This window comes from Pavona decussata, unplaced genomic scaffold, assembly GCF_977016875.1.
Source record: "Pavona decussata unplaced genomic scaffold, jaPavDecu1.1 SCAFFOLD_128, whole genome shotgun sequence".
Lineage (NCBI taxonomy): Eukaryota > Metazoa > Cnidaria > Anthozoa > Scleractinia > Agariciidae > Pavona > Pavona decussata.
Genome location: NW_028145542.1, coordinates 1723697 through 1743835, shown reverse-complemented (window position 1 = coordinate 1743835; position 20139 = coordinate 1723697). Strand labels below are relative to the sequence as shown.

The window sequence follows — 20139 nt, the reverse complement described above, 5'->3', positions numbered from 1 at the left end:
TTTCAGTGTAACTGTGATATTTTAAAGTCATTCAATGAACAATTCTTGACCATTTCAGGGTGATATTGCAATTTTAAGCAACCGGTGAACTCAAAATAATTCGCTGAAGATGAAAATAAAAGATATTGTTTACGTGATTGGCTTCAAACAAACGATGGAATATATGTATACATTTCCACAAAACACCTAGTCATTCTACTCCACACGCGAGGTGATCAGTTTGTACTACACGCCTGTGTATCACCTTACAATGGCCGTTCTTCGGTTACACCTGCTAACGCTGTTTGCGGTTTACGCTAAGTGCAGCAGTTATGTCTTTTCCAACACGATTGTTCTGGATAGTAAGGGCAACTACAATGTTTCCTACAATTTCAACGAATCCGCAGATACTTTGGAGTTTTTGGTGGAAGTTCGTACCACAGGTTGGGTCGGGTTTGGTTTCGCTTTGAATGCTCCTAACAATATGGTCGGCTACGATGTTGCAATTGGCGGGGTATTAAATAATGGAACAGGTTATGTAAAGGTTGGTATATATGAGACGTATTCTATACAGTACCATGCTAGTGTATAATTTGTTGTCACCCACTTACAATATGCGTTTACACACACATTATACAAACATACAATGGCTCACTCAGATACCTTGGTTTTATTGAATTTTTCACCACATGTTCGCTCCGACAAAAAAGTTTTAAAAACGTAAGAATTGTGACTTAAATATGTTTTGTGAGCGATTTGATGATGTCTTGCCTTGAGGTATTTCGGTTTTTACATTATCGTACTGATTTTTCAGAGCCAAATATTTTTTTTGTCACTAATGCATGCTTTTTAGCTTATTTAGTGTTGATTTATTTTCCATTTTTTTTTATGAAACAACACGCCCTTAAGAGATCGACAGCTATTCAAAAAGGATGTTTGTATGAATTGCTCATAATGATATCGCTTTACCATATTTTTACCATATATTATACCATATTTTTTACTAATACCTTAGATCGAAAATATATGAACTCTGTATGCATAGCCGACTTCAAGTTTTGAGTAGCAAACGATAACAAAACGGCAGTGATGAAGCCATATATTATAGCGTAGCCCCACGAAAAACTGATACTGAAATTTACTTTTATTCCGCATCGTAAACTAAAAGTATCAGTTGTCGTGAATTTTTCTTACTTACAACGTGAACACAAACAAAATTCAGTTTTTCAAAATAAAGCAAGACAGAAGTTTTTCTGAAATAAACCTAACTTGCATTATAAATAACATATAGAAATATAGAATGTTGCGTGAGAGCCGCTTCTATCGACCGTTGTGACGTACTTGTAAATTAATCTCATATCCGATTGGACCTGAGGCATATTTTTCTGGTTCATTAACTCGTTACACGCAATCATAGAAAAATTGCTCAAACACAGGAGTACGTTTCAGATTAAGTTCATCACCTTGTAAAACTTAAGGTAGACAGAAATATTTCAGGAGAAAAAAAGATACAAGAGCTTTTCTTTTGTAATATTACAAAGAGGGATTTGAAAATGATGATTTAAAGATGATGCATTTCCATCTGATTATACGTATTATTGGTTTCTCTTATTATACCGTAGACAGCTGGAAAAAGCTTTACAACTTTTAGTCAATAAATTTTGAACCAGGAAAATGCTATGAGTTATGTTAAAATTACCGCAGCACTAATTGACGTTCACAATCAGCAAGCATCTCTGGGCGCTTCCTTCTTGCTATTGAGCGGCTTCCGTCGACATTGTCTTGTTAATTCGTTACGCCATGTTGTTCTTTATATTACTAAAATATACTGGATCCCATAAGCGTTGTTTGTTTGGCGTCACCTTGGTAACGACTACAACTGAATGGCAAGTCATGAAAGAGCTGCAGTTCACTGAGTCACGCAAGCGTTACTATTCTCCTTTTAAGGAAAGTCGAGTCTAACCATGGTTGGGCTTTTTTCTTTTCTTCCCTCTTTTGTTGCTTGGTTGGTTTGTTTGAAGAAATTAAATAGAAGGACAAAAAAAAAATATATATATATATTAAGATAAAAGAGAAGTGCATACGGGTTCATATTTATCCTTGATATTGTTGGTTTAAATTTTACTCCTTCTATTGTTCTTGGGTATCGTGATGTATGATAACTGATAAGTTTGAAACAATGGAAAATAAAATTTAAACCAAGGATAAAACCACAACGCATACACCCAGATCAAAAGAACGTTTTGTTGTCCGTGTTCTTTAATAAATTGTTTCAAATTTGAATTTTCAATCACCTTCAAACATTACTTTTTTATATGAACAGTTCTCTAAAATTCACTCCGCCTTAATAATTAAGAGATTGCTGATGTGTTCCTTATCCTTTCTCCTCCTTTCTTATTAATAGCTTCACTTTTTTTCCCTTGAAAGTAAATAAAGGTAAGAAAACGACAAAACATTTAAGGTTATAAAACATGTTTCGACAAAGACTTCTGTCATCTTCAGTTAAAGTACAAAGCGTTGTAAGTTGAATTTATAATAAGTAGACAAAAACGTTTATCATAATAAACGGCGAAAACAGAATGAACGTGAAACGTGACGATGTGAGAAATTATAAGGATAATTTAAGATTTACATGGAGTAATTGTTGATTCAAAGAAGGTTCAAACATCCACAGAATTCTGAACATTGTCGTGCCTTATGTTCATTGGATTGCTTCCATATTTTAGATGGCACGCCCCTACCATTTTTCAACTTAAGATAAAAGAGGCTTTACATATTCAAAGAGAACAACAACTGATATTAGCGCTGTACAGGCCTGCAAATGATCCCGTCCCGCAAATGATCCACAAATTGGACCGTAAATGATCCTCGGACGGGAAATGATCCCCAATTTGGACCGCAAGCTAAGTGATCCCCGATCGCCTCACCATAAATATAAAATGGAATGGACTCAAATTTGGACAATGGATTTAAACTTCATACACTTCACACTTCGCACAGTCGTTATATTTAAACTATCTGCATGCAAATTTCACAACTTTAAAAATTGTCAGTGTAGCAGCTCAGCGCAACAGAACAATTTACCTGTAAGCCGGAACATACATGTCCAGTATCAAGATCGAGACTCTCTTGACAGTATAGAATTACTTATACCATTACAACGCCTAACATGTGCACGAATTGTACAAAACTTCTCATTTTTCAAATAGGGCTATACAATAAGTGTATTCTCGTTGTTCGAACCACTTTTCAGGCGTAACAACGTCTAAATTTGGCCAGAGCTAAGTTTTTTTCCCTTCTGTGATACCAGTTGAGATTTCAAACGTCTTGGTAGATCGACTAGACTGCCAGCAGTCTCTTTCGCAGTCTTTTTCTCCTAAGTTTGTTCACGCTTGCGCGATTTCTGGAGAGCGGCGAAGCCACGAGCCGTGAGAAACGCTCCCCAATCTCTCCCCGGTCACTTTTCTAATTTGCATAATTTTTACCTTCGCTTTGCGCGCGTGATCTGAGGAATCTAAAGTAGGACTGCTAGCAGTCTATAGATCGACTAACCGCAGTCAAAAAATTAAATGGAAATTAAGCGGAACAAGGACTTACGACAAACATAACTCCTCAGCCGGGCCTGGTTGGTACACTTTTTTTCTTTTATAAGAACCTTTTTTATGAGAACATTGAGGCTGAGATTAACTAAAATTTAAGAACATACTAAGGCTGAGAGCCAGTTAACAATATTTTATTTTGACCAAATGTTTTTGAAATGTACAGTATAGACACGGATAAAATAATACATGTAAAGCTTCAGTCTATAAAGTGATAAAGGGACATATTTTAAACACTACTAGTGGGTTTATTATTGCATGCCTGGTACATAGCTGAACATCTCAGTTTTTGACTGGGCTTCGGTTGTATTCTATTGTTTTCATACAGGACTATTAAAAGTATAAACTACTAAAAACTTCATGACGAAGACTTAAGAACGTTTTCAGGCTTAAATTAACAAAAAATAAGAAAGTTCAGTCTCAGCCTCAAAATTAAACGTTCTTAAAAACAGACAAAAAAAGAGAGTGTATTCTTACTAACTCTTCTCCTTATAATCTGAATAATGAATACCCTTACGTTGTTTCACGTACCAGGATTACCTAACCAATGGCTTTCCAACTGCTGGTGTAGACGTTCTTATATACATAAAAAAAGAGTGTATTCTTACTCATGACCCTTCTCCATATGATCGGAATAACCAATACCTTTACGTTATTTCACCAGGATTACCTCACCAATGGCGTTCCAACTGGTGGCGTTGGGCCTCCATTGGATTCTGAGCAGAACTGGCATTTGACAAACTCAACAGAACAAAGCGGTGTGACAACGTTAAAGTTTTACCGCAAGCGAAACACCACGGATGCAAATGATATTGCCATTGAGGTAAACATTCTCATGACAACAACTATGATTTGTACCTTAGTTAATTTGTTTGTTGCATCAAAGAGATTTCTCAGCAACTGTAAGTAATAATATGAAAAACCAAAACATCTTTACCGGTGGTAGGCACTCCCCTCCATTAGCGGTCTGAGAATGGAATAAGCTCAGGGCTTGGACAATTGTGAACCCGTTGTGTTGTTACTGCATCAGTCCAATAGAAAACTGAAACTTATTTAATGGTAAATTTCGGTTAAAAGTTGCTTTACAAGAGTGCTTAGTGCTTTATAGCTAAGTGTAATCGGCAACGAACGGATAGGGTAAACTTAAATGGATTCAGTTAATAAAAGGTAGAAGATTCATTTGATCAGGGAACTAGTCATAACAAGTTTGTCCTAAGAGGACCCACCTTGTCTGTGGCTGGGGGGTTTTCAAAGACACCACCTATCTCGTTAACATAACCGAAAAAATTGGCTTTAAATTTTGAGTAGAAACAGCGGAAATATTCAGCTCGCAAAAGTCAGCATTTCTAGAAAAACCGAGAAAAGTGAGGTTTCAATCTCGTTGTCATTTTTTATGGCTTGATGGAGGAGTGGCTATGCAATAAAGGCACCATCTTTCGCGGTTGATCATGAGGAAGAGGGGTGCAAGCAGAAACCACCATTTTTTGTGTGGTTTGGTTGGTCCTGTTCGAGTATAGTAGTTTTGACCACTTCCCTTAAATGACGTCGTCTTGGTGTTTTTATGGGCCCTGTCATGATAACCGCGAAGAACTCTTGAAGAGCAAATGGGGAGTTAAAAGAATGATTACGGATCGCTTTTTTACAACAATGACAGCTGGCGTCAACGTACGTGAATATGCAAAGGTAAATAAGTAACACTTTTTCTAAGGGATTTTAAAAAAAGAAACCGAGTGGGACATCTTGATACTCTGAAGGTAGCGTGATAACAGAGCAAAATACTTCAAAAGCATATGGAGAGGACTACAGGTCGCGGATTTTTGCAACAATAACGGACAACAGGCTCGAACGTGAAAATACAAGACTACAAAGACATACTGATTCCAGAGTATATTTGAGGAGAAAAAAATCCGTGACCTAGTTTTTTTTTTAACTTAATTTGAATTTCTGTTCACTTACAGCAAGGGACCCCAATTTTCATTGTCTGGGCTTATGCGTCGAGTGACGTAGAGCCAGGACAGTTTGCAAAGCATGCCTCTAGAGGCGTCCGGCCGAATGTAACACTAATCCCGGATGCTGCCGTTACAACCATGGTATCAGCAGTATCTACCAGTACATCAGCGATGGCTTCCATCACAACATCTATAATAGCAGCAATGACCACATCAACATTGGCATCGATGAGTGTATCAACACCGCCAGCAGTTACTACATCAACATTGGAACCTATGAGTGCATCAACACCGCCAGCGGTTACTACGTCAACATTGGCATCGATGAGTGCATCAACACCGCCAGCAGTTACTACATCAACTTTGACAGCGATGACCACATCTGTTATTGGACCGTCGACCACGACACCTGTAGGTGAGTGTGGGGTCCTTTGGTCGTTCAATAAGCCTTCTGAGTTTCATTGTCACATAACTGTCAAAGGCTAGGTACTTGATTTAACAGAGTGGAAATCCGCCCGCCCCCACCGGTCTCAGAAGATCATAAAAGAACCCGGTATGAGTAGATTAAGCGGACCTACCTCTTACACGGCTAAACATAAAAAAAAAATGTTCACTAAAGGCTTTATTTCACTAGTCATCGTTTCTCACAATTGCAAGTTGGATTGCAGCAAAACTGCGACACACGTATGACAAAAAAGTTGTAAAGTTTACTGTACCCGGCAAATGTAAATTTTACCTTTTGCCGTTGCTGGAATTCTTCCATGAACGAGCAAAAATGCGGGCAAAAGTACGTTGACGTGTATTGCACCTGTCAACCTTAGTAAAATGTGTAACTTTAAATATACATTTTGCGATTTTACTGTACCACGTGCGGAGCTTTGTTTATTCGGTAACATGTATATATCGCCCTAAGTACAATCTCTTCCAAGACTGCTCGCACCTACTTGGGCAAACGCAAATGACAAGCAAAAATTTAAAATTATCTTCCAACAGCATCCAGCTCGTCAGTAGTCATGCCTACTCCTACGCCTGTTAAACCTCTACATTTTGCAAACTTTGTTTCTCTCGACAATGGCAAATATAACGCTTCCTGGATGTTCAATAGCAGCACGGACACTTTACACTTTATGGTGGAGGTGAGAGCCACGGGTTGGGTTGGATTTGGTGTTGCAACTAACGCACCAACCAGCATGGTTGGATACGACGTAGCTGTTGGTGGAGTTTTAAGCGGATTAGGATACTTAAAGGTAACTAGTTTAGCTTCTGTGGTCTCATAACAATTTGTTCTTGAACCTTGTGACTAACATTTCACTGAGTCATACAGCAAAATAACATGGCACAATTCAATTCAATTCAATTTAATTTTATTCACACTTATTACAATGAAATACAATATAATTTATAGTAAGAAAAAAAAAATTAAACGTGCAAAGCAATTTATTTAGTAATTTTACATTCTACGGAAGAAGTGCGTAGTGGCCAAAAGAGCCAGGTGATCATTACCATAAAAATTAAAACGGCACTTGATGATTTTGTCTGAATTGAAGGCAAGTTAAAGTATTCTCTTTTAAACGTTTTTTGCCGCTTAACTCGCAGTTTCTCGTGGGTTTTATTTTTAGACTATTTGGAAGGTTTCAACGTGAAAGCTAACTGAAGGTTTCCGCTATTCTCGAAAGGTTTAACAGAAACACGATGGTTCTTTTGAAGATCCGTGCTTGTCTTTCGAAATGCTTCCTAAAGGGAATCTAAGTTAAGTCTGTAGTCTCGTTAATAATTCATCTCTTGATGAATTATTAATGAGTTTGAGAAGGCTAGTTTACAAATTTGCTGTTCTATACCGCTACACTAAGTAAATTGTAATCGCTGTTTTCATCCCGCTACTCTCACCAAAATAAAGGTTCTAAAATATAAAAAAGGCTCCTATTTAGTTTGCCATATCCAACATACCTTTAATCATGCAATCCGAAGGTAATATATCTTAATGGTCTGGAGCGGTCTGGGAGGAAGACAGAACAGTGTTCCTTTCCATCATGGACTACTTAAGAAAAATAATAAAGGCTATATTCCTTTTTGTTAGGATTACTTCACCGGTGGCTTCGGAGCACCACCAGAAGACACCCAGCAGGACTGGATGCTGAGTTACTCTAGCGAGGAGAACGGTGTAACAACGCTAAGGTTTTATCGCAAACGAAACACCACGGACCAAAAGGATGTTGCTATTCAGGTAAAATGCGTCGTGACAAAATTCCCGCAGAGATTTTCTGACTATGGCTGGATCTGCGTTTTGAAGGAAAGAAAATCGACAGTTTATGTAAGACTTACGACCTAATGTCTCGAAAGATGGCAAACTGAAGCTAAAGCCATTTTAGATTAATTCGCATTTCAAATGAGGGAGAATTTAGATTCAACTTAGTGATCCTTTTTTGTTAAGGAGCCCCTAGAAACACTTTCAGTGCCAAACTCCTTTCATTAAACGAAGATAAGTTCTCAAAAGTAGCATTCTAAAACACTATTATATTTCATCTTATTTTCAGCAAGGAATGCCAATGTTCCTTATATGGGCTTACCATTCTACGAGTGACGTTCAAACAGGCCAGTTTGCAAAGCACAGTTATCCAGGTTCTCGGGAAGTTACATTCATTGCTGCTGCAACTACGCCAACACCAGGTACGTTAGTGATATGCAGTTAGTAACAGGTATTTTAAAAGCGTGGGATGTGGAGTTTAGAAGCCACTTCTGTCAAGGAGTATTATAACTCGGCAAAGAGAAGTTACTCTCAGGAATTCTTGATGATTCCTGTATACATTTCTTCAGAGATTCAGTGAAACTAAGGGTGTTAAAATTAGTTTGCTATCTCTATACGACTTGCGAGTTTTATTGTCATACTAAGAGGTTCTGGATATAACGAAATGAGAATCCGTCCCAACAGATTAAAAAAAAACAAAAAAAAAACGGCATGAGTAAAATGGACTACCTTTCAGATGCGTAATTAATGCCAGCACTAAAGGCAGCGTTTCACTAGTCATTGTTTCTCGCAAATTGTTTCTCGTCCTCCTCTATCTCCTTTAAAAAAAGCACTTAAGGCGTTTTCTACAATAACTATTAGTAGTTTTAATTTTCTTGTAGCTTTTCTTTTCGTAATATATCCTTCCGTTTGACATTGTAATTGTATGAAATTGTAACTGTATCCGTCGTCGTGTTCTTATCTTCTTTTTTGATTTCATCTTGTAAAATAAGAACTGAGGAGACCTAATTAATATAAGCTTCATAGTTTCCTTTAGGTCTCCTCGCCATTGTTACATCTATCTTTTTCTATTTTTTTTGTTTTTGTCTACATTGTATTTGTGGTGTGGCAAAATAAACTTACTTACTTACTTACTTACTTACAACTTGCACTGCAAAACTGAGGCATACGCAAGACGAAAAAGTTTCTGAGTGGGTTATACTCTGCAATTAACAATTTTCCTTTTTCAAATTGCTGGAACCCTTCGATGAAGGCCAAAAGTCCGTTGACTTTTGTATTTGATGTTTATTTTAGCATCATTTTCTCACCGTTGTATGTCTACAAACTAGCCGTATGGCTAAGCATGTTCACCACGTTAAATAAAGTGTCTTGTCTTGTCTTGTCTTGACTGTATCGCATCTGTAGACCTTTGCTGCGACAAATTCGGTCCGAAACGTTGTGTAATATGTATATCGCCCTAACTACAATCTCTTTGAAAGACCGCCAACACCTGCTTGGTCGATCGCAATTGACGAGCAACAACTTTAAATTATATTTCAACAGCAGCCACTCCTACGCCTGTTAAACCTGTACATTTCTCAAACTTTGTTTCTCTCGACAATGGCAAATATAACGCTTCCTGGATGTTTGATAGCAGTACGGACACTTTACACTTTATGGTACAAGTGAGGGCCACGGGTTGGATCGGCTTTGGTGTTGCAACTAACGCACCAACCAGCATGGTTGGATACGACGTAGCTGTTGGTGGAGTTTTAAGCGGATCAGGATACTTAAAGGTAACTAGTTTAGTTTCTGTGGTTTCATAACAATTTGTGCTTGAACCTTGTGACTAACATTTCAGTCATACAGCAAAATAACATGGCACAGTGATCATTACCATAAAAAAACTGCGCGCGATGATTTTGTCTGAATTGAAGGCAAGCTAAAGCATTCTTTTTAAAACGTTTTTTGCCGTTTAACTCGCAGTTTCTCGTGGGTTTTATTTTTAGACTATTTGGAAGGTTTCAACGTGAAAGCTAACTGAAGGTTTCCGCTATTCTCGAAAGGTTTAACAGAAACACGATGGTTCTTTTGAAGATCCGTGCTTGTCTTTCGAAATGCTTCCTAAAGGGAATCTAAGTTAAGTCTGTAGTCTCGTTAATAATTCATCTCTTGATGAATTATTAATGAGTTTGAGAAGGCTAGTTTACAAATTTGCTGTTCTATACCGCTACACTAAATAAATTGTAATCGCTGTTTTCATCCTGCTACTCTCACCAAAATAAAGGTTCTAAAATATAAAAAAGGCTCCTATTTAGTTTGCCATATCCAACATACCTTTAATCATGCAATCCGAAGGTAATATATCTTAATGGTCTGGAGCGGTCTGGGAGGAAGACAGAACAGTGTTCCTTTCCATCATGGACTACTTAAGAAAAATAATAAAGGCTATATTCCTTTTTGTTAGGATTACTTCACCGGTGGCTTCGGAGCACCACCAGAAGACACCCAGCAGGACTGGATGCTGAGTTACTCTAGCGAGGAGAACGGTGTAACAACGCTAAGGTTTTATCGCAAACGAAACACCACGGACCAAAAGGATGTTGCTATTCAGGTAAAATGCGTCGTGACAAAATTCCCGCAGAGATTTTCTGACTATGGCTGGATCTGCGTTTTGAAGGAAAGAAAATCGACAGTTTATGTAAGACTTACGACCTAATGTCTCGAAAGATGGCAAACTGAAGCTAAAGCCATTTTAGATTAATTCGCATTTCAAATGAGGGAGAATTTAGATTCAACTTAGTGATCCTTTTTTGTTAAGGAGCCCCTAGAAACACTTTCAGTGCCAAACTCCTTTCATTAAACGAAGATAAGTTCTCAAAAGTAGCGTTGTAAAACACTATTATATTTCATCTTATTTTCAGCAAGGAATGCCAATGTTCCTTATATGGGCTTACCATTCTACGAGTGACGTTCAAACAGGCCAGTTTGCAAAGCACAGTTATCCAGGTTCTCGGGAAGTTACATTCATTGCTGCTGCTACTACGCCAACACCAGGTACGTTAGTGATATGCAGTCAGTAAGAGGTATTTTAAAAGCGTGGGATGTGGAGTTTAGAAGCCACTTCTGTCAAGTAGTATTATAACTCGGCAAAGAGAAGTTACTCTCAGGAATTCTTGATGATTCCTGTATACATTTCTTCAGAGATTCAGTGAAACTAAGGGTGTTAAAATTAGTTTGCTATCTCTATACGACTTGCGAGTTTTATTGTCATACTAAAAGGTTCTGGATATAACGAAATGAGAATCCGTCCCAACAGATTAAAAAAAAAAAAAAAAAAACGGCATGAGTAAAATGGACTACCTTTCAGATAGGTAATTAATGCCAGCACTAAAGGCAGCGTTTCACTAGTCATTGTTTCTCGCAAATTGTTTCTCGTCCTCCTCTATCTCCTTTAAAAAAAGCACTTAAGGCGTTTTTCTACAATAACTATTAGTAGTTTTAATTTTCTTGTAGCTTTTATTTTCGTAATATATCCTTCCGTTTGACATTGTAATTGTATGAAATTGTAACTGTATCCGTCGTCGTGTTCTTATCTTCTTTTTTGATTTCATCTTGTAAAATAATAACTGAGGAGACCTAATTAATATAAGCTTCATAGTTTCCTTTAGGTCTCCTCGCCATCGTTAAATCTATCTTTTTCTATTTTTTTTTGTTTACATTGTATTTGTGGTGTGGCAAAATAAACTTACTTACTTACTTACTTACAACTTGCACTGCAAAACTGAGGCATACGCAAGACGAAAAAGTTTCTGAGTGGGTTATACTCTCGATTAACAATTTTCCTTTTTCAAATTGCTGGAACCCTTCGATGAGGGCCAAAAGTCCGTTGACTTTTGTTTTTGATGTTTATTTTAGCATCATTTTCTTACCGTTGTATACTGATCTACAAACTAGCCGTATGGCTAAGCATGTTCACCACGTTAAATAAAGTGTCTTGTCTTGTCTTGACTGTATCGCATCTGTAGACCTTTGCTGCGACAAATTCGGTCCGAAACGTTGTGTAATATGTATATCGCCCTAACTACAATCTCTTTGAAAGACCGCCAACACCTGCTTGGTCGATCGCAATTGACGAGCAACAACTTTAAATTATATTTCAACAGCAGCCACTCCTACGCCTGTTAAACCTGCACATTTCTCAAACTTTGTTTCTCTCGACAATGGCAAATATAACGCTTCCTGGATGTTTGAAAGCAGTACGGACACTTTACACTTTATGGTACAAGTGAGGGCCACAGGTTGGATCGGCTTTGGTGTTGCAACTAACGCACCAACCAGCATGGTTGGATACGACGTAGCTGTTGGTGGAGTTTTAAGCGGATCAGGATATTTAAAGGTAACTAGTTTAGCTTCTGTGGTTTCATAACAATTTGTGCTTGAACCTTGTGACGATCATTTCAGTCATACAGCAAAATAACATGACACTGCGATCATTACCATAAAAAAACTGCACCTGGTGATTTTCCCTGATTTGAAGGCAAGCTAAAAGTATTCTATTTCTAAACGTTTTTGCCGTTTAACTCGCAAATTCTCATGGGTTTCATTTTAAGACTATTTGGAAGGTTTCAACGTGAAAGCTAACTGAAGGTTTCCGGTTAGTTCTCGGCAGGTTTTCAACAGAAACACGATGGTTCCTTTGAACATCCGTGCTTGTCTTTCCAAATGCTTCCTAAATGGAATCTAAGTTAAGTCTGTAGTCGCCTTGTCATACAGATGCAGAAAGAAAGATCCAATGGCAGACGGCGGACCGGTTTCAGTGGATTGCCTGATAAATCATAATATTTCCCTACCTGTATCTGATGGCATCGAACCGATCAAAATGTTATAAAGCACGAAGGTTAATACGGTCTTGATGGCTAGTTTAGAAATTTGCTGTTCTATATCGCTACACTAAATAGATTGTAATCGCCGTTTTCATCCTGCCACTTTCATCAGAATAAAAGTTCTAAAACATAAAAAGGACTTATATTTAGTTTTCCATATCCAATATACCGACCTCTAAACAATCCGAAGGTAATACATCTTAATGGTCTGTAGTGGTCGCGGAGGAAGACAGAACTGTTCCTTTCCATCATGGACAATTTAAGCAAAATAGTAAAGGCTATATTCCTTTTTGTTATTTCGTTAGGATTACTTTACCGGTGGCTTTGGAGCACCACCAGAAGACTCTCAACAGGACTGGATGCTGAGTTACTCTAGCGAAGAAAACGGTGTAACAACATTAAGGTTTTATCGCAAGCGAGACACCAACGACCAACAAAAGGACGTTGTTATTCAGGTAAAACGCGTCGTGATAATGCTGTACACGGAATTTTCTGACAAAGGCTGCGCCCGTTTTTTTTTTCTTTTTTTACTTTAAAAAGGTTAGTTAAGAATGATGCGTTATTCAGTGAGTGACAGAGGCATACTTGCAAAAAGGAAATGCGAGTGCTCTCATCAGGAGTCGAATCTAAGTCCTTCCAATTACTAGTTCGGATGCTCTACCACTGATCTACAAGAGACTCGTGGGAGCTAAGGCCTTAAATTAGGTTCATGGTATAATCATCCTGCGTATTGCTAGGATTTGAATGTCAGCGTGTGGCATATGCGCAATGGAATAAATTTGATGGGATATTTTAAGCCTGGTGAATAAATAAGAATGAATTATTATGTATCACTGGTTGCTTTATGTTCCTTTAGAGGATATTCAGAACGGCGCATAAGGCAAACTGAAAACCGTACTTGGTAAATAGTGATCACGGAAATGCAAAGTCTGTAGTGAAAGTTTAATGTTACAGCCATTGTACTGAAGCCATATTAAATTAATTTTTCCTAGACATGTGGAGATTTTTAAGTCAGTTGGAAGTTTTTTGCCAGGGTCCTATCCCCTCACCTTTTCGAATATCAACGAGACCAGAGTGAGACCGGATATCTACAAATTTCTTTCAGAACATAAACACGACCTACGGTCAATTAAAGCTCTGTTTCTTCTCTTCTAATTTGAATAGTTTTTTGCTGGGAATTTTCTACGCTAGTTTTGTTAGGTACCTTGTTTAGACTTTTATCTGAATGTCCTACATATACTTAATACGTTTTGTCATGTCCATCTTCAACCTTGTTGACACAAGTAGACAGATCATGATGGTAGGGGTTTTCGAAATGTCTCCACATGATATGCCTCATCCTCAATTATAGCGCTTCGCTATTGTATCCTATCTATAATCAGGCCAATTGTTAATTATTTCATCTGATTTCCAGCAAGGAATGGCACTTAACTATTCTAGCTTTCCCTTCATTCATTTATATTTCATCGTATTTTCAGCAAGGAATGCCAATGTTCCTTATATGGGCTTACCATTCTACGAGTGACGTACAACCAGGCCAGTTCCTAAAGCACAGTCTTCCAGGTGTTCGGCCGGAAGTTACATTCATTCCAGGTATGTCAGTGATATGCAATCAGTTCCAGTCGTTGCAGGTTGCACACACAATCAGGGGCACCCAACAGATCGTTTCGGAAGGCCCTTAATCCCCTACAATTTGCTAAAGGGAGTTTCACCTCGAACGTTCGTGATATGGGAAATTTAAGATCTTGTGTTTTCGGATTGATAAAAAATGTGATTTTAGGTACCGAAGAGAGGTCAGCTAAGATTTTCGGAAAGGAAATAAGACCTAAGGTTCGATAAGGTTTTCGGGAAATGGACATTATGCCCTAAAAATTTCGAAAAGACTCAAGTTCCCCTAGAATGACCGAAAAGATAAAAATATTATGGGGCGGCCTGAAATGAACCTAAGGTGCTTTAAAAGCAAAGGATTTGCGAGAAAACTGTCGTTGGGCGCTGACAAGATGTGGGGTTGTGATAATATTGTTTACTGTAGTGGCACAATAATCCCCGGTACCCTCCGAAGAGAAATTCCGCGAGAGTATTCTTGACGATTCTTCTATGCACTTCTTCGGAAATTGCCGTTACAATTGTTAAAGTTAGTTTTCATAAAAGTCTCTAAATTTGGGTACACATGCCCGACAATACATGGCTACCGTGGAAACAGAGAGTTCCGTGAAGAAAAAGATGCGACACCAAAATGCTATAACGTCACAACAATTGCATTTAGATTGAAGTCATTGGAGGGAAACATCAGCTACGTTGGCCCAGATAAGGTTACACATCTACTTGTGGGTACATAAGGGATTTTTAAAGTTTTTAAAGGAACTGTGGTTCTGCGTCGATGGAGGAGGGGAAACGAATGTTTGGCAGTTTTATCAACTGAGGTAATAAGGTAGTTTGTCCACTGTAAAGAGTATCGAGAGTTGCGTTTCGTGCATTAGCCCTTTGTCATTTCACTCTGACGAAGGGCTACCGCTTGAAACGTTTTAAATCGCTTTATGGTGACTAAATTGCCTAATCGACTCTGTTGATAAAACCAAACAGCCTACGCGGTCGTGTTTGGGAAATCATATTACTCTTGTTCCACGACTCCTCCAAAACGATTGCTTGGGAGGCTAACACACGCAGAAATTTAGCCATAAACAAACATAAACAGTCGTTCTGATACAAGTAAAACATGAAACGTATTAAAATTCACTGGTTAAGAACAGTTGCTTTGTTATTGCAGTCAGTGATTAACTTTGACGTAAGGGCAACTTTACTACCATGGGCTTAATCGGGTTCAGCTTTCGTCATCATAATGATTTGCTATTCCTAACCCTCTCTACAGCAATGCCCCAATTCACTCTCCGCTTTGACGAGAATCGATTCGCTTTATTGTGGCGTTTTGATGATCAGACTGACATGATATATATTCACTTGAGAGTGAAGACAACTGGTTGGGTTGGATTTGGTTTTGCTGAGAAAGCTCCTAACGACATGGTGGACTATGACGTGATCGTTGCCGGGTATAGCAATGGCCAAGGATATTTATGGGTGAGTTGCTGTTTCATCAGTGAATTTCCCCCGAAGAAAAGGAAGGGGATATTCAGAGGTTCGTTCCATTGAGTCAGTGCTTTAGACCGAGAAACAGGGAATACAACAGTGATTGAAACAGATCTCGCCTTGCTGGCTGGAGTCTTGAAGCCAATGTAAACTACTTGATAAATTCTAAGTACTTATACACGTCAGTAGATTTTATGTCAACAACTGCTTGTGCAGATATGACTGAACAACTGATTAGTGGAGAACAGTAAAGTCAATTTTCATTCTAGAATATGCAGTCAATCTTTTCGGATATCGATGTCGTGGCCGTAGAAAGTGCATGATCTGAAAGATCAAAATCGTTAATACTGAAATAGGTGTTCGCTTCATTTGTATGTTGCAATAAAGGTTGCCATGAAGGTGGCCTAAACCTAACGTTAATTGTACATAAATTGTTGTTTGAATGCTGACCAGGAGAACTCTTGCGGGAAACGATTATCCAGGGTTGTTTTTTTGATGTTATCTTTATTAACCCCTTTAACTGTCTGTTCCCCAGGACTTCAAAACTATAGGGCGTATGCGGCCTGCCCTTGACGAAAGCCAGGATTACAAACTTCTCAATGCATCTGAAGTCGATGGCTACACAGAGCTGATGTTTGAAAGACGAACTGACACCAAAGATCCCAACGATCTAGCTTTTACGGTAAGCACTATGTCTTATATATGTAATCCACAGAGGCCTAATGTTAATCCCTCACTAAAACTCCAGATTCGGATTTCTTGGGCTCCATCGCTATATGCTTTCATATGCGTTATCAATTTATTTGACTGTTCAGGTTCTTTTTTTTTTTTTTGTCTTTTTCGCCCCAGCTTTTTGTAAATCTATTTGCACTGATACGGATTTTCTACTGGAGTTGGTTAAAAGAAAAAAAACTCGGCTACGCCTCGTTTTCTCAACCCACTTCTCGGTGTTTGGAAATCGGCAGAAAACACTCTTCCACGTGTTTAATTTGACATAAATACAGCTAGTTTGCATTTCCCCTAATAATGCATGATATTCCTAGCGTGTTTTGAAACTCTACTAAACAAACGTTACCTTACTCAATATAAAAAACAATCGGCTTATCGGTTAAGTCAAATAAAATGGTAAATTTTGGTCCAAACAGCCTAACACCGTTAACGAATAGCGTATTTTAAGGTGGGCCAATCGTTCTGGAGTTTTTCCCATCCGCTCAAATTGGATATTCAATTCAGATTTTCAGCCAGGATTCTCGATAAATAGAAAGCGATACCAAAACCACCATGTTCGGTTTCCCTCACCACAAGCACAACTATACTTTTTTATGTGGCTGATTTTATTTTTTTCTGGTTTTGTTGCAGCCCGGCGGAGAAGTGAATATAGTTTGGGCCTATAGCGCTTTGGACGCCAATGACCCAAGAACGTTTGGTGAACATTCTAAAAAAGGATGGGAGGAGAAAGTTGTCATGGTAACAGAGCAGCCTATTCCAACAGATCCTTCAGCGGCGTCCACTCTGTGTTCAGGCATCTATGGGATTGTTACTCTAACCATAACATTGCTAAATGTTTTGCTGTTGTAAATCTAAGAAACTGTCATTTGGGACATGTAGTTGACTAAGAAATAGAAAGGACTACTTTTTTTACAGTCAAACGGAGGACTTTTAGAACAAACTTGTTCTCAGTCAGTAGATCTCAAATCCCTTAAATCTTAAGACATTTACGGCAAAAGCCAAATCTAAATGCTGGATGACTCCAGCGGAAACCCCAAAGCGGTTTAAGAGAACGCGTTGGCAAGATGGTGGCTGTATTAAAGTTGTGAAACCTGTCAAACGAATGTACAATACGACCAAATAAATGCTCTTTCGGCGGCAGAAATTATCGTAACTGAGATGGATTAGACAGGAGAATTCCATGATTTTATTCGTGGTAGATCAGTTCTGAATAAAATGATCGACCACTCTTTTTTTTAAAAGGTAGTTCATGAATATGCTTTTCGCTCATTCGCTTGATAATACATACTCTAATTTTGAAATGTGTTTGCCTCAAAATTATCACTACGTTTCTAATGTTTTTACATAAGGGCATAGACTTTTTTTTACTGTAGCGTCCTTCTTAATATAAACCCAGATCGTTTAACTCTGAGCCATTACCTCTATAAAACCTCGATTTCTTTGGAGGATTTCCTGGCATTAAGTAGACAAAGTATAGCCCTACTGCAATAAATAGAATAAAGAATTTTTGACTTCACTCTCGTGTATTTATGTGCAATTCCTTCTGTGGCGTATGTAGCTTTCAAAAACTCATTAATAATTCATAAGCCCATTGCCCTATCAAATGGTCGATAAAACATCACGTGCAGTGGTTTTAAAACCCGATAAAACCTCCTCCTTATTAGTATGCGGTGTTCAATGTTTTTCTCGTATGCTAATTTCCAACGTTCACAAAAGCATCATTGTTATGAACTCTCTTGACACACGCTTTTCCAGGAATGTTTTTGAAACCGTTCAAAAACCTCGCAGCACGTGTTTTATCGGGTCTAAAACTACTCGGCTGCGCCTCGTGGTTTAAAAAAAAAAAATGATACAAAACTGCTGCTCGTGTTTTAAACATTACATATAGGGGCTTTTGTAATGTATACTGAGAGGTCGGCTGGCTCTGTACCTGGCGGTCACTATACTTGAATGTGGCTTTTGATGAGTACCTTACCAAAAATCGAGTATACGCTAGTGCAAGGGACTATATGCAGGATATATCCCTTTTACTCGGGCCCTGAATTTACCATTTATTTAAACACGATGAGAAAAATGTATAAAAGAGTTAAAAAAAAATGTCACTAAAATACCATAAAAAAGCTTACAATAATAACAACAATAAAATCCCCACATAAAACTTCTAAAAATATTTATATTTAATTACAAGGATCCAGTTCGAATTTATTGTTCGTCCTTGGAACTGGACACAGGCGACAGTCTGTATCCAATTTTCAGGACTACACAGACACTTTATCCACAATTTAGCTCTACGCTAATTTGTCTACTCATGCACAAATTTCAACGATCCTTCTTAACGATCTGGGGCATCAAACGTTTAACAGGTAATTTCGGTATAAAAGGAGACTGGCCTGACCATTTTCACCTTCAGTTGTCAATCAACCATCAGAGTATAAACAACTGACAAACAACATGCATCGTTTTCTACTTACCCTTACCGATAAAATTAACTCAGTAATTTTGGGAATAAACCCCGTTAACCGAATTAGAAATCGATGCCTTACATCACTGTGGTGGTATTATGAAATTTGAGGCATATTTTTTCAGAGGATGCTCAAGTCAACAACGTGCCACGACTGGACGGCGTCTAAATTTCCATTTCACGTTCACCAAGATGTGGCAGGAAGTAGGGGCCTACCCTTTTATTGCGCAACTACAGTCTCGTACCAATGCAGTGGCGGAACCAACCTCGTTCCCAGGGTCTCTCCTCTTCCTGTGAAGAAGAACGAGGTTGTAACGAAACGAAAGAACAAACCAAACAACCAACGGATGGTCTTGTGAGTAAATTTAACAGTATGAATAAATGGTGTTATAAAAAATGAATGAACAAACAAGGAATGAACGACGAACAAGGGAAGACAAATTAATGAGCGGACAAAGGGATTAAGGAATTTACTATTAAATTACTATATTTTCGTTCCTTATTATTTCCTTGTTTCTGATAAACGTTGTAGCTGTAAAAGTACGATTAAAAAGTAAAGCTAATTCATTTATACACAGTTAAATTTAAAGCTAGAAGCTCGTGGGGCCCTGTTATCAAAAAAATATTACAAGCAGAATAGAAACTCCTTAAAAATCCCAACAGGTAGGGAGGTTTACCAACTGGCTATTTACAAAGTGTGGCCGAGGATTTGAAGAGGGGACTACACCCGAAACAGAGAGGGCACTCGAACCTAGGGTCTCCAGATTACCAGTCCGAGTCTCTAACCACTCGACCACACCACCTCCCCTGTAAATGCTCAGCCCTGAGAAAGGCAGTATTATCCCGGCTTCCCCTTAATTTTGTTTTCTGATGTAAAGACGAGCTCATGACCAGTTGCTTTGGTGTAGATGGCAAGACACTAGCCTCGTTCATTTTTGTACGGTTTATCATTGGCCCGAATTCTTCGTCTTGGCAATCAATCAATCAATCGTTATTTACTTACTTCATGTCAAGTTTACAACAACCTTTACTATGAATTATAGCAAATCTGATACAGGCAAATGGATTCAGAAGGAAGTAAGCCTTGTAAGATGAATGCTGATATACCAGAAACCAACCGCATAGCGCTGATCAGTCCTTTCTTAAATAAACTTGTTGCAGCAAGTAAACAGTTTCGCCGCTTGCTTTGTAGAAATACGTCTAGCTCTTATATTACAAACCAGGCATC

General features: G+C 38.3%; 1 protein-coding gene across 2 annotated transcripts; it reads left to right on the top strand.

Annotated features, from left to right (window-relative positions):
* Positions 1–17966, top strand: LOC146468884 (uncharacterized). 2 transcript variants are annotated; one of them, XM_085123886.1, is made up of 15 exons: positions 8–523; positions 4243–4401; positions 5537–5942; positions 6521–6774; positions 7605–7751; positions 8062–8194; positions 9315–9547; positions 10219–10365; positions 10676–10808; positions 11918–12150; positions 12943–13092; positions 14116–14230; positions 15507–15712; positions 16257–16403; positions 17081–17966. In XM_085123886.1, exons 1-15 carry the CDS (start codon positions 251–253, stop codon positions 17297–17299), a joined length of 2955 nt encoding a protein of 984 aa, XP_084980012.1. In that variant the 5' UTR covers positions 8–250; the 3' UTR covers positions 17300–17966. The 2 variants fall into 2 exon arrangements, with proteins under 2 accessions (XP_084980013.1, XP_084980012.1); XM_085123887.1 differs by lacking the exons at positions 10219–10365; positions 10676–10808; positions 11918–12150 and having other exon boundaries at positions 1–523.
* Positions 17967–20139: the final 2173 nt, after the last annotated feature.

Bases quoted from the DNA above. Each gene is read 5' to 3' on its own strand.
- LOC146468884 (XM_085123886.1), top strand. From the start codon at position 251: ATGGCCGTTCTTCGGTTACACCTGCTAACGCTGTTTGCGGTTTACGCT. The intron at 524-4,242 runs GTTGGTATATAT...TTATTTCACCAG, and splicing joins ATGGAACAGGTTATGTAAAG to GATTACCTCACCAATGGCGT. The intron at 6,775-7,604 runs GTAACTAGTTTA...CCTTTTTGTTAG, and splicing joins GCGGATTAGGATACTTAAAG to GATTACTTCACCGGTGGCTT.